This window comes from Aspergillus flavus, chromosome 3, assembly GCF_009017415.1.
Source record: "Aspergillus flavus chromosome 3, complete sequence".
Lineage (NCBI taxonomy): Eukaryota > Fungi > Ascomycota > Eurotiomycetes > Eurotiales > Aspergillaceae > Aspergillus > Aspergillus flavus.
This window is the reverse complement of record NC_092407.1, coordinates 3,211,469-3,224,104: the sequence shown is the minus strand read 5'-3', so window position 1 is coordinate 3,224,104 and position 12,636 is coordinate 3,211,469. Positions and strand designations below refer to the sequence as shown.

The 12,636-nt window shown below is 48.0% G+C and overlaps 6 protein-coding genes across 6 annotated transcripts; 5 read left to right on the top strand and 1 right to left on the bottom strand.

The window, feature by feature from the left end:
- Positions 1-13: 13 nt before the first annotated feature.
- On the top strand, positions 14-1,404 carry F9C07_7128 (uncharacterized protein; the record flags this gene model as incomplete). The annotated part of the gene is made up of 5 exons (XM_041291118.2): positions 14-100; positions 160-297; positions 363-466; positions 522-625; positions 685-1,404. The coding sequence occupies exons 1-5, from the start codon at positions 72-74 to the stop codon at positions 1,402-1,404; spliced, it is 1,095 nt and encodes a 364-aa protein (XP_041144870.1). The 5' UTR covers positions 14-71.
- A 311-nt stretch (positions 1,405-1,715) lies between these two features.
- F9C07_7127 (uncharacterized protein) lies at positions 1,716-2,838 on the top strand (the record flags this gene model as incomplete). The annotated part of the gene is made up of 2 exons (XM_041291117.1): positions 1,716-2,448; positions 2,525-2,838. The coding sequence occupies 2 exons, from the start codon at positions 1,716-1,718 to the stop codon at positions 2,836-2,838; spliced, it is 1,047 nt and encodes a 348-aa protein (XP_041144869.1).
- Positions 2,839-3,305: 467 nt separating this feature from the next.
- F9C07_2282241 (membrane bound O-acyl transferase family-domain-containing protein) lies at positions 3,306-4,866 on the top strand. Its single transcript, XM_041285425.2, has 2 exons — positions 3,306-4,189; positions 4,274-4,866. The coding sequence occupies exons 1-2, from the start codon at positions 3,390-3,392 to the stop codon at positions 4,716-4,718; spliced, it is 1,245 nt and encodes a 414-aa protein (XP_041144868.2). The 5' UTR covers positions 3,306-3,389; the 3' UTR covers positions 4,719-4,866.
- A 1,439-nt stretch (positions 4,867-6,305) lies between these two features.
- F9C07_7125 (putative COPI-coated vesicle protein) lies at positions 6,306-6,900 on the top strand (the record flags this gene model as incomplete). Its single annotated transcript, XM_041291116.1, has 4 exons — positions 6,306-6,325; positions 6,398-6,513; positions 6,576-6,665; positions 6,728-6,900. 4 exons carry the CDS (start codon positions 6,306-6,308, stop codon positions 6,898-6,900), a joined length of 399 nt encoding a protein of 132 aa, XP_041144867.1.
- A 1,894-nt stretch (positions 6,901-8,794) lies between these two features.
- Positions 8,795-9,786, bottom strand: F9C07_7124 (uncharacterized protein; the record flags this gene model as incomplete). Its single annotated transcript, XM_071511578.1, has 4 exons — positions 8,795-8,936; positions 9,388-9,490; positions 9,546-9,685; positions 9,773-9,786. 4 exons carry the CDS (start codon positions 9,784-9,786, stop codon positions 8,795-8,797), a joined length of 399 nt encoding a protein of 132 aa, XP_071365140.1.
- A 408-nt stretch (positions 9,787-10,194) lies between these two features.
- Positions 10,195-12,598, top strand: F9C07_1437505 (uncharacterized protein). The gene is made up of 3 exons (XM_041291115.2): positions 10,195-11,003; positions 11,065-11,606; positions 11,682-12,598. Exons 1-3 carry the CDS (start codon positions 10,675-10,677, stop codon positions 12,509-12,511), a joined length of 1,701 nt encoding a protein of 566 aa, XP_041144866.1. The 5' UTR covers positions 10,195-10,674; the 3' UTR covers positions 12,512-12,598.
- Positions 12,599-12,636: the final 38 nt, after the last annotated feature.

The window sequence follows — 12,636 nt, the reverse complement described above, 5'->3', positions numbered from 1 at the left end:
AGTCTTCATCTCTGTTCTAATTAAATATCAGATCACATAATAACCCCAAAATCTTGTCCAAAGAAACAATCATGTCCACAAATAACATAGTGATCCTGGGGTACGGCCAACCCCACACCCCCCCCCATCTCCAGCTCCAAACTGATAGCAACCCAACAGAGCCGGAGTGTCGGGACTCACCACGGCATATCTCCTGTCTAAAGATGCCTCCAATTCAATCACAGTGCTCGCCAAACATATGCCGGGCGACTACGACATAGAATACGCCTCGCCGTGGGCAGGTGCCAATTATCTTCCGTACGTCCTACAGGGGTAAACTGCTATATCTTTGCATGATAGAAGCCTGTGCTCACTAAGAACAGGGTGGGCAAAGCCAGTAGCTCCCATGGGAAATGGGAACGAAACACCTGGCCTGCCCTCAAGGAAATAACGGAAAAGTACCCGGAGGCTGGAATTCATTTCCAAGGTATGTTGTCTCTCGGGCGCTTTATCTTGTATATATACTAAGTGGATGGCTCCAGATGCGATTGTCTATAATCGTACGAAAGATCAAGGATCAGCAACCGGAGATTGGTTCTCCGAATTGGTGCAGAAGGAACCTTGGTATAAAGATGTCGTACCAGATGTATGTTAAATTTTTTGATGCTTCCATCGGAATTACCTCCGTGCTGATCGATGTTCTAGTTCCGCAATTTTCCCGACAATGAGCTAGCGCCCGGCATTGACAACGCCTCAGTGTTCACTTCCGTCTGCATCAACACAGCGATCTACCTACCCTGGCTAATTGGCCAATGCCGCAAGACCGGTGTGGTCTTCAAACGAGCAGTGATCAAGCATGTCGCGGACGCAGCCAGCCTCCATCATTCAGGAAAAAAAGCCGACGTGGTAGTCAACTGCACCGGCCTTTCCTCCAGAAAGCTAGGTGGCGTCAACGACGACAAGCTCCACCCCATCCGTGGCCAGATTGTCGTGGTCCGCAACGATCCTGGTGCAATGTTCTCCATCTCCGGCACTGACGACGCCGAGGACGAGGTAACCTACATGATGACCCGGGCAGCGGGCGGTGGAACTGTCATCGGAGGCTCGTATCAGAAGGACCAGTGGGATCCGCTGCCTGACCCGAACCTGGCCGTGCGCATCATGAAGCGCGCTATTGCTCTCGTCCCCCAACTCGTGGGTGAGGGCCAAGGAATTGAGGGATTAGATGTCATCAGACACGGTGTTGGACTACGACCCTTCCGTGAGGATGGACCACGTATTGAAGCAGATAAGGTTAATGGTGTCTCGGTCGTTCATAACTACGGCCATGGAGGATTTGGATATCAAGCTTCCTTCGGCTGTGCCGCGGAGGCAGTCGAGTTGGTTAACGGCGTCTTGAAACAGAAGGGTCGGGCTAAGCTGTAAGGTCGATGCGAAATTCCTGATATACGGATTAATTATGTACACAAACGAACCGCAACGAACAGAATGAAACCAATTATTATCTATAGTAGTGGTTCCAAATGATTTTAGAAAATAGTTCAAAGTTTGCCCTAAAACGAAGCCGCGGATGATCCGCATCATACCGACGTCACTCCGAACAGGAAGAGTATATAAACTTCATTCTCCATGACCGCGTCAGATTGTTGTTCAATTGCTATTATAAAATACATGCTACATTGAATAACTTTTGAAGTATTCTTCCGCTTTCTCTAGACAAATAATCTGTCCAAAACATGACGTACAAGCCCCCTAAGGTCGAAGAAGACTACTCCGACACATCCGAACCTCAAAAGCGCAAGCGCGATGAAAAATACCCTGAGCTGGAACCAGCAACTCCTCAGCAAGAATTCGAGACAGAAAAACAACAACCGCCCAGCAAAGCACCTAGGCCTGATGAGACGCCTGTCGAGGAGGGTAAGATAAATGCAGAAGGCGAGGTGAATGATGATGAGGAGGAGGAGCTTAGTGATGTGTATGAAGAGGGAGAGGACGAGTTTGAGGAAGAGAACGACAAAAACGAAGATGACGAAGAAGTAGAAGAGGAGGACAAGGAAGACGTCGAAGATAATCAAGTAGAGGCAGACGATGAAGAAGAGGAAGAAAAAGAAGAAAAGGAGAAGGAAGACACTGGAAAGCATGAGCCAAAGGTACAAAAGGCTGTTGACAAACTGGGCCGGAGTCCCCTTGATGGCACAAAGATTGCCCAGAAGCCTCTTACTGCATCACCGGAAACACTGCTGGCGATGGTTATTGATGCCATGCTGAAGTCGCGCCCCATTTCTCATGATTTAACTCAGCGCGCGATCACCAAGGTTATTGAAGCTGGGTATCATGATATCCGCAAGTTAGGGGACAGTAGCTGGGAGGAGCGCACCATGATTCTGAAGGATGGAGGATACAATCGATATAGGGAACAGGGAGCTACAAATTTAGGAGAATTGGCGGAATTAGTCGATGGCAAATACGGTACGTACAATATACGCTCATCTCGACCGTCATAGAGGTGACATATTGTTCCTTGACTAACTCTGAGAACGCTTAGGTGGTGATCTCAATAATCTATTGGAAGAGGCACATCACAACCGCGACGAAGTAAGGAAGCTCATCAAGGAAATCAAGGGCCTCGGCGATTTAGGCGCCGATCTTTTCTTCAATAATGTCCAGAGTGTATGGCCTGAAATTGCTCCGTTTGTTGACAGACGCAGCCTGCAAACAGCAGATCAAGTTGGGATTGGCACCGATCTGGATACCATCTACGCCGATCTGAACCATGACTCGATGAAGATGAGCAGACTGGCTAACGGCTTGTCTGCTGCCAGGCTGGATAAAAGGCAAGGGGAACTTCTAAGCATTTGATTGCCTCAGTTGATGTAGTGCATATCTCGTGTACATAGGGCAAGCATAGCTGCAACTGAAACTTTTATTAGATAAATAAATACACTCCACTATGCCTGGTGTGTGCAGTCTTCAATAGTAAATCCCCTTCGTATTACTTCACCTTCCTTGCAAAGTAACCTTCACATAGAAAAACCATGTAATGTAAAATAAGTAGTTGCTTGATCAACTGAGTTTTTTTCTTTTGTCGCACAAATATACATTTATCCAAAACTACAACCTCACCGACTCTATAGATTGTGAGTCTAGTAACAGCAAACTATTTTGGCCCCCAAGATCTATCGCCAACAATCCTTGGTAAATGGCTGTTACTGGTCAGGTTGACTTACGTGTTGGCATTATATGACCAGGGAAAAAAGACTAGATCCGCAACTACTAGGAGAGTGAACAAAGAGCCCTAAAGCGCTAAGCCAACGGAGCCTGATCCTGGCAGTACATATAGCCACCTTAGTTTCTGTTGGGCTCTATTTACTGCAGTTGAATTTCCACCCACATCCGACTTCTACCTCGATATGGAGCCCCACCCAATTCTTCTCCTTTTCTTAGAAGTGACTGTTTGCGCGACGATCTTAGGCTTCACCATTCCACAATCTCCAATTCGGCTAGGTGGCTTGCTCATCATTTTCCTATGTATGTGGAAATGTATAACGACATGTCCCACGTACCTCGTGCGCTCTGCCTGGGCTTCTCTGGCAGGCGGATATGCAGTGACGATCTTCTTCCATTATATTGATATTGCACTGCTGAGTCAATGGTCCTTTGAGACAAATATGCCAGCAACCGAACCCCCTCAATTGAAGGATGAATATGAGTCTGTAAGACGCTGGAAGTCCCCACTGGCGAAGGAAGGCAGTTCTTGGAAAGGAAAATTGAGGTTCGGCCTTTCATCAACATTTACAACCCGGTTCTGTGGCACACCACACGAAGTCAGAAATGTACCTCGATTTTCGTACAGTGACCCCAAGTATGCCCCATCTCGGCCCCGATTCATTCGGGATACTGCCCTGACTGTCCTTCTTTGCTACCTAATACTCGATGCAATGGATGCGGGAGCCGACCCAGTTATGGTTCACGAATACTTCTCAGAGCAGAATATCCCGTTCTTCAGACGCTTCCATGATATCTCTGGGAACGAGATTCTTATGAGAGCTTCTGGAGGTATTGGAGTTATACTCGGTCTGATGTGCTCTCAAGGAGGCTTCTATAACCTCTTTGCCTTGATTAGCAATGTGCTCGGTCTAAGCGCTCCTAAAGACTGGCCACCATTCTACGGATCACCGCTGGAGGCATACTCTTTGAGGCGTTTTTGGGGGTGAGTACACAGATAACCCAACGAATATTGTCGGTCCATGAGAAAGAATTCCTGACACAAGCATACTACCCATCTCGCGAGCAGTGTGTTTTGGCATCAAACAAACACCCACAAGTTCAATTCTATCTCCAACTTCGTCCTGCGTAACGTCTTCAAAATCCAAGCGCGCCGCGGATTCATTCCAAAGTACGCCAGGGTAATAATTATATTTGCCATTTCCGCGGTCATGCATTTCCTCATCGACATCTCGGGCGGCATTCCGGTGCACAAGTCTGGCGCGGTTCATTTCTTCTGTACCCAGGCCTTCGGCATCGTGATAGAGGATGTGGCCATAAAGCTGTACAGCTATATTACGGTATACACCAATGCGAGACTGCCCTTACTGGTGGAAAGGGTATTAGGCTTTACCTGGGTTGGACTTTTTTTGGTATGGTCTACCCCAATGTATGTGTATCCGATGATGTACCGCTCAGCGGCGGGGCTTAATGATGTTATTGTTCCGTTTAGTATTATTGGGTTACTCAAGTGAGGAATCTATATGCTTTATGGGTTGAGGTAGCTGATCTACGAGTGGAGGAAACTTTTCAGAAGACTATGATTGTGATGGAGTCTTTGGTATAGGTCTGCTAGTTTTCTATTGTTCGGACTTTACAGAATTAGATTTTCTTTGTTAGAATCATATGCCCCTGTAAATCTCTTGAAAAATGGCGAAAAAGAAAATAAGTACAAAGACTGTCAAGGCTTATTGTAACGATGCGACTTCGAGTCACAGCTTGCCCTCCCGTAGACCTACTTCTCTTCTTTCTGGTCGACGGAGCCCTAACTTGCTATTCTTTCTCGTAGTATCAATACAGGAATCAGTTGTGTAATTGGGAGACACCGGCTTACGGTTGGGGACTAAAGTGATTAGCGCAGTATGATTGAGTCAAGAGCCCCGTAAAAAGGGCACAGGGCTGTGAGTCTTACACTAAGCATTGAGCGTTAAAAACAAATATATATGATCATCCAAGCCGAGCGTCAAACCTACACAATCCGTACTCGAGAAATAGATTACTAGGTTTACACTCAAAGGGGAATCTATTGGCAAAGAGGCGAGTCTCGATATGGGATGAAGAGCTTTCAGCAATGGTAGTTCGCGTTAGGCAGCTAATCCATCTCGACTCCTTTATTTCGTCCTTTTAACTCCTCGCATTGTATTTATGCACAGCAATCAAGTGCATGGCGAGCACTCATCCGTACATGCTGATGCAGCTCTGGACTGCAGATGATCCCTAGCTTTGTGCTACCCAGACGAGTTTTATCCAATATATGTATCCCCTACAGAGAAGGGCCTGGATTGACACTGTTTTGAATGCTTCTTTGTATTGGTAAAACCAATATGTACGTGATCGAATCCGACATTTACATAAGATTAACCCAGTGAGTGTTGGGAATCAGTTTTCTACCTTGCATATTGCAGACTGTGAAGCTCGAGCAATTAGGGTTTGAAGAAGTGCCCATGTTGTGTGCCTAAGGAATGTGCGCGCTGGACATGACAGCAATTTAGTCGAGTTCAACATTTAAACATATCATTGAAATATCTCTAGAAGCGATTTGGATGCGTCTTACGTCTATTGCCGTTTATGGAAGACGTGGCACTACGCCATTTCCGGTTAGGCGTGCTCAGTCATCAACTGTTGGTCTTGGCAGACCCGCTGCTTGCGACGGCGGAGTTGCTTGGAGCCTCTCCGTCCTTGTTTCCCCGTTCTCTCTCTCCTCTGCTCTTTTTTCTTTACTAAAGAAGCTTTTTCCAGCCAGAGACTCTTCTCCCCTCCTTTGTAAGTTCTCGCTTGGTCCATTAGTCAATCGAGTCGAGCTCCGGGCACGCGACCACTTCAGACCTCATCCTGACCTATCTATCAGCTATTTACGTTTGCCTACCTACCGCGCGGGCCAGGCTACGAAATTCCCCGACTTTATTGTTGCTTTGTCCTCAATTCAGAACGCTGCAAACGCTCTCGCTCCTGACATCCACCTACTAATCCTTGCGATCTCATTCCCGAATCACCGCTCTATCCGTGTATCCGACGAATCGATTGCGTAGACCGAAGGAACTTGTCCAGCTCACACATTCAAAATGGATCTTTCCAATATCTTGTATGTTCTGTGTCTCGTGTCTTACGAGAACCTGTGACTACGTGCATGGAGCTAGGGACTGATTGTTTGCAGCCGACTTGTCAACATCGCCGTGGGCGTGATTATGGTCCTGGGCGGTATCTCCCAGTTCTTCCCTCCGTCCATGAGCTCCATCATCGTCGGTGGATATGTGATTATCTTTGGTCTCCGTAAGATAAACCTGTTTGCCCCTCCGTCAGTTTGTGGATACTGATAACTCGCTGCTTATTAGTTGTCGCTGGGCTGGAATTCCTGCCCAACGTCCCGGACTATGTCTACCGCTATGCTTCTTTCCTGTTTTCCTTCCTTGGCCGCGGTATCTGTGAGTCTCCATTTTTAGCTGCATTCCCACACCTATCCATTGGGTACTGATCAATTGGTCAGTCTACATCTTCGTTGGTTCGATCCTGCTGCACGACCACGTGTTGCGCTACATTGCTGGCTCTATCGTCGGATTCATCGGCGTGGGCTACTTGGCCCTGGAGTTTATTCCCTCTATCGAGCCCCCCTCGAACATGCGCGAGAGCGACCAGGGCTGGGGTGCCGAGCAGGTTTAAAAGCGGCCGATAAACGTTTGGTCCGGTGATGGGGCATAGCATAGCGTACAATTTAGATTGGCTTACACCGATTGATATTCGCCGTGTAGCCCCACGGATGCATAAAGCAAACTGCGCCGCGGATAGACATGGAGTGGTGAAGGCATGGGGAGAGAGGTGAAAAAGTTCTCTTCTTCCTAGGTGATGTGCGACGATCGACAAGTGCGATGAATATCTATGCAACGACTCAATGGATTCGCGATCTGCAGAAATAGCGAGAGATACTTATGCAGGCGAGTTCGCCATGTGGATTATGGCTATTTGTCTGTCTGGGAGTGGATCATGGATAATTTTTTTTTCTTTCTTGAGTCCGGCTTTGGACGGACGGGTTTATATTTTTGTTTCGCCCTGTGGACCTTGTACTATAGGTGGTTCGTCGTATAATCGTTTTGTTATTTAAACTTTTGGAGACATCAGATAGCCCGATTGCGTGGCAATGTATGCAAGCTTTGGTCTGTTACCATAGCTCTGTCTGCGTAAGACGCTGATTCTTCGATACTTGAGAATCCAAACCATGATAAGCACACATGTGCTTGTGGTAATGTAATGAGAATGACAAAAAGAGAAGAAAGGAAAAACAAAAAATACAGAGACTAAGATAAGGTGAAAGCAAAAAAGAAAAGAAAAGAAAAGAAAAATTGAATGAACCCCCTTACTGCACCGAGCCTTGTGATGGAGCAAGCATACGGAATAGACACAGATCAATCAATCCAATGTTGTACAAGCCGGGAGTATAAAACCAGTCAATTGCCGAGCAAACTTAGAGACAGACAATCTGACAAGTACACATACCTGAGACTAGTTCAACGCATGTTCAGCCTTACTCAGAAGCACATGATCCCAGCGTATCCTATTTACCTATTTATAACAAGATAAGATGGTTTTACAATCTCCCCCAACAGCATCACCAGGCTTACATTCCATCATCCGTTTAGGAAGGTGATAAGAGAGAAAATAAAAAGAAAGGGAGGGATTACGAAACATCTCACCACCCGTCAAACAACTCCCCTAACTTCCTCATCTAAGCACTACGGAGTACCACTTAATGACATTCTCCCCGCCCCGAAACCTCAGGATCTAATGCAGGCTTATTCGTTAAGTCCCGACCACCAAGACTGCACTTGATCATCGACTAAGAAATTAGTCCACGCCACGAACGTAAGATAATCAGCGAATCCGTAAATTAACTCGTGTGACCATCATGATGTCACCGTCAGCTCCGGGGAAAGGCTGTGCAGTTTGGTTTCGTGACTAATGGTATGTGTGTAATTATGTTCTAGTGGACCTGAATTGCCTACAGCGATTCGAGAAGGCCATTCGAGCCAAGACAAGATGGATTGATAGATTAGATTCGGAGATAGGCCGATCCGGGTTATTCGGGGATATTGATGACGACTGTTCGGGGGGATTTACGTCCGAAGGGACCGGGCTATTGTTTTGTATACTCTGGACTAGATGTCAAGAGGACTAGGTGGCTGGCTGTACTCAGGTTGGCAGCATTATGCGTGTTGGGTTTGGTTTAGGGTGAGTCTGATCGTAAGGTTTGTACAGTCGGTTAATCGTCATATGTATCAATCTCCTGATAAATCACGCCATGGTTTGCAAACGCGGACGGGAACACTGGAGTGGTTTTATATGGTTATTTTCTGGTGGAATGATATGGTATTGATAATCGCTACAAACTCATGGCGTACTCGTACTCGTGATAAACATGTTACGTATTGACTTGATCAAGGAAAAAAAAATCACCATGCGTACTTTTGCATCTAGGCCATTTGGGAGTCGGAAAAGGGACAAGGTGTCAAAATCGGGGAACGGGCCCCGAGGACAAAAAGAGAAGATTATCAATCGTGAATTAGGAACGAATACGGAACGAATCAGCGCCGACTGAAGAGGCGCTGTTGGTGACGTGTGAGCCAATCACGACGGCGGAAGATCGAACGGGGGCGTGAAGTTTTCCCTCGCCGGCGGGACGAGATAACAAATAGTTACCCAGACTAGTGTCTAGGTAATTTCCATTTGGCATTATGTGACCTTAATGCGTCCGGACCCCTAGTGAGTGGTGGCTAAAGTCGGCGTGAGCCGAGGAGAAATCTTCAGTGAGGATCTATTGGGTGGAGATGTTGATAGATTAGAACGTCAAGAAGGAGATGGAAGGCATCCGACTATCCTATCAGCGTGGCGAAAATAATGCTGACTTGAGAGAAATTCAGTGCTGGACGAATGACAGACAAGGGAATCAGGCTTATTTTCATGACCGACAGACTAGGTACTGTTCTGGGAAGGTGCATTCCCACTAGACCCAGAACGCTAGACCGGATGTGGTAGCGGTGGAGCCAGATGATACGATCTGGGGAGAAGCAGAGCAATCATGATGGATGCAAAACGAAAGAAGGGAAATGTGACTTTTGCTGTTAGCCAAAAAAAAAAAATTAAAAAGAAATTTACCACAAGGCAAAGTTCTGTAAAGTAACCAAACTCAACAAAGCAATCCTTCCCCAACTTTCTTGGGAAAAGACAAGACCTGAACAAGCCGACAACACAATCCACACTGCAGGGGAAAAAGCAAAAATACCAACGAGAAAGGCCGGTGTAGATCCTCCTACCCCCCTGGAGATCGATAACGAAACGTCCTTCGATAAGACCACACTGTTGGGACTCGGGGAATCTGACTTGGGAACTTCTTCCAGGCAACAAGAATAGAAACATAAGGGTAAGTGGTGGTCTGGCCCTTTTCTTTTTTTCCCTTTCATCTTCAGCAGCAGCAGCATCATTATTACCCACTTCTTCCGCCTTTCCCAATCGTTCTTTATCAATCAAATCTATCTCTCACGCCTCATTCTTCATCCTTCCCACGTCGTCATTCCACCCCCCTTCCTGTCTCTTCCGCAGAAAACGTGTGATTATTTTCTTCTTTTTTTATTATTATTTTGTGTTGTATTTTATTTTTATTCTTTTTTTCCTGTGAACCCCTGGTCACCTCCACACATCATATCTGATCGGATTGATTGATCGCCCTTCCCCGTCGATCTTTCTTGTCGACGCTTTCACTTTTCGTCTTCTACATTCCACCCCCTGCTTCCACCTGTCGTGTCTTTCAGCTGGCTCTTCATTCCCTTTAACTTTATTATTCATTGTAATCCCGATTGTCGTCTCCATCCTCACCCAAAACAGAAGAAAAAAAAATCCAGCACCGATAACCGCCTCAACCCACCACTGAGCGTCACGCCGGATCGCCACCCAGCCTCATCTCGGATTGGCCAACAAAACCACCTTCGTGGCAGATCAGGCGTCTCTTTCCAATCTCCTTCTAGTCGAATACCTTTTCCTCTTTACTTTTTTGATCGCTCACCCTTCGGGAATCCGACTCCACCCTATTATCTCTGAGCCGCTGTCAGGGATAACCGGTCTCTCTTCCCCGGCTCCGCCTGGTTGGTTTAGGAGTCTCACTAGCTGCAGCTCTTTTACTCTACCGGTTCGCCCTTCGAGTTAGGCGTTTTAACTTTTCTTTTTCTCCTGCACTGTCATCTTGACCGACTTTTGACTTTGTGATACAATACATTACAACCCCGACTGTGGTGCAACCTACCCTCATCCTCCCCTTATTTCGACGATCCGCCTCGAACGGCCATCCGCTTTATCTTTGGGGGTTCTATACTGCCCTTCCCTGGGTTGTCGTCACCCCGGAACACCAAGCAAAGAGAAGATACCATCTTCTGACCAACAGCGGTGGCAATGTTAGCGTCCCTCCCGCAGATGGAGACGGTACGATCGCTCCCCCGGAATCCGGACGTTGTCGCGCGACACCCATCCGCAGAGGACCTTGATGCTGCGCAGCAGTTAATATCATCAGCCCAGGCGGGTCGGGAACATCCTGTCGACCGACCTCGCGATGAAACGGGGTCCAGACGCTACGAAGAAATGCCCAGTCGTGGTCTCTATGAAGCAGACAAGTTCTTGGAGGGGTCGACACCATATCCGTCGGAAATTGGTGCAAACCAATCAGAGAAGGCTTCGTCGCCGAAGTCCCAGAAAGACACTTCATTTCTAGGACATTCGTGCAGGTTAGTATTCGGTCTTCTGCCTTGGCCCGTGTGCGTCGTACTGATTTGAGATGCTTTACAGTAATTGCGGGACAAAAAGCACCCCATTATGGCGGCGTTCTCCGACAGGAGCTATGATATGCAATGCTTGCGGTCTCTATTTGAAGGCTCGTAACGTGGCTCGACCGACAAAGCGCAACCGTGTACAGACAAGCCCAGAAACTACGCAACCACCGAGCAATCCTTCGCATCCTCCCCACGATTCAACTGCTCCATCATCGCACGAGGGAGGAGGTTGTCATGGCTCAAAAGGGTCGTGTCCTGGTGGAGGTAACTGCAACGGTACAGGAGGGGCTGAGGGGTGTGACGGATGCCCCGCTTACAATAACCGTGTGTACAAATCGACTCCTCGGGGCACGGTCCCTGTGCATGCATGGAATCGAGCAACCACCTCCGACAGTGAAAAGCCTCCTCTGCAGGAGCCTGATTTATCGGTAAAGAATGGCACCCCGGCAACAACAACAACAGAAGGCAATATGTTGGTATCCTGCCAGAATTGCGGCACTACGGTAACTCCACTTTGGCGACGAGACGAGAATGGTCACCCAATCTGTAATGCGTGTGGTATGTTTTTTTCTTTTTACTAAAATTTTCCTCCTATTATACCGAAAGCCGTAATTGTACTGACAAATAATTTAGGTCTCTATTATAAACTTCACGGCTGTTATCGGCCTACCACGATGAAGAAGACTATCATTAAACGACGGAAAAGGGTTGTGCCGGCGCTGCGCGAGCATTCTCCGACGGGGGCCACGCAGTCATCGAATGGGTCTTCTGCCTCGCCGGAAGCGTCTCCTGCTGCATTGGCTCCTCACGACGATCATTATCGCTATTACAGTTCGGAGCCCATGGACCATTACAAGCATATGCCGGGTGATCGTATTTCACCGCAGGCCCCAAGACAGTTTGGTTTCGCGCCGCCGCCTGTTGATTTCACGGGTTTCGGCTCTGCGACAGTTTCCCTGCCGCACCACCCTCCTCCGCCGAGGCTGTTGGAACCAGAACGCATCAACGCTCCCAGCCATTCTCCCGTCTCGCAATTTGCTCGACGATCCCTCTCGCCTAATCCTGCGAATCCTAAGAAACGGACTCTCGCAGAGACCGCGTCATCTGCAGAGGCCGCCTCGATCCCCACAACGTTGGAATCCGGGTCGAACCAACTCCCACCCATCATGTCAGCTGCCAACCCTTCCCCACCGGGTCGGCTCAGCTCCATTTCTTCCATTCTCAACCATCCTAACACGCGGGACGAGTCACGCTTGGACCCGTCGCTCGCTGCACTGAGTCGCCAGCAGCACCAACATTCGCACCAGGCTCTGGCACCTCCGCAGCCTCAGTCCTTGCCCGGAGTCACCGAACTCGACAGTATGCGAGAAGAACGCCGGGCTCAACTCCAGCGGGAAGCTGAGGAGATGCGGGAGATGCTGAGAGCGAAGGAGCGAGAATTGGCCGAGTTGGGGCGGCAATGATCGTTATTTCCTTTCTGAGACTCGATGTCTGAATGCGCTTTTTGCTCATCTTTGTCCATTAATACACCAGGCGCAGCAGTTGCTTTCTGACGAGATACCACCTTCAAGAGTCGATGGATTAACCG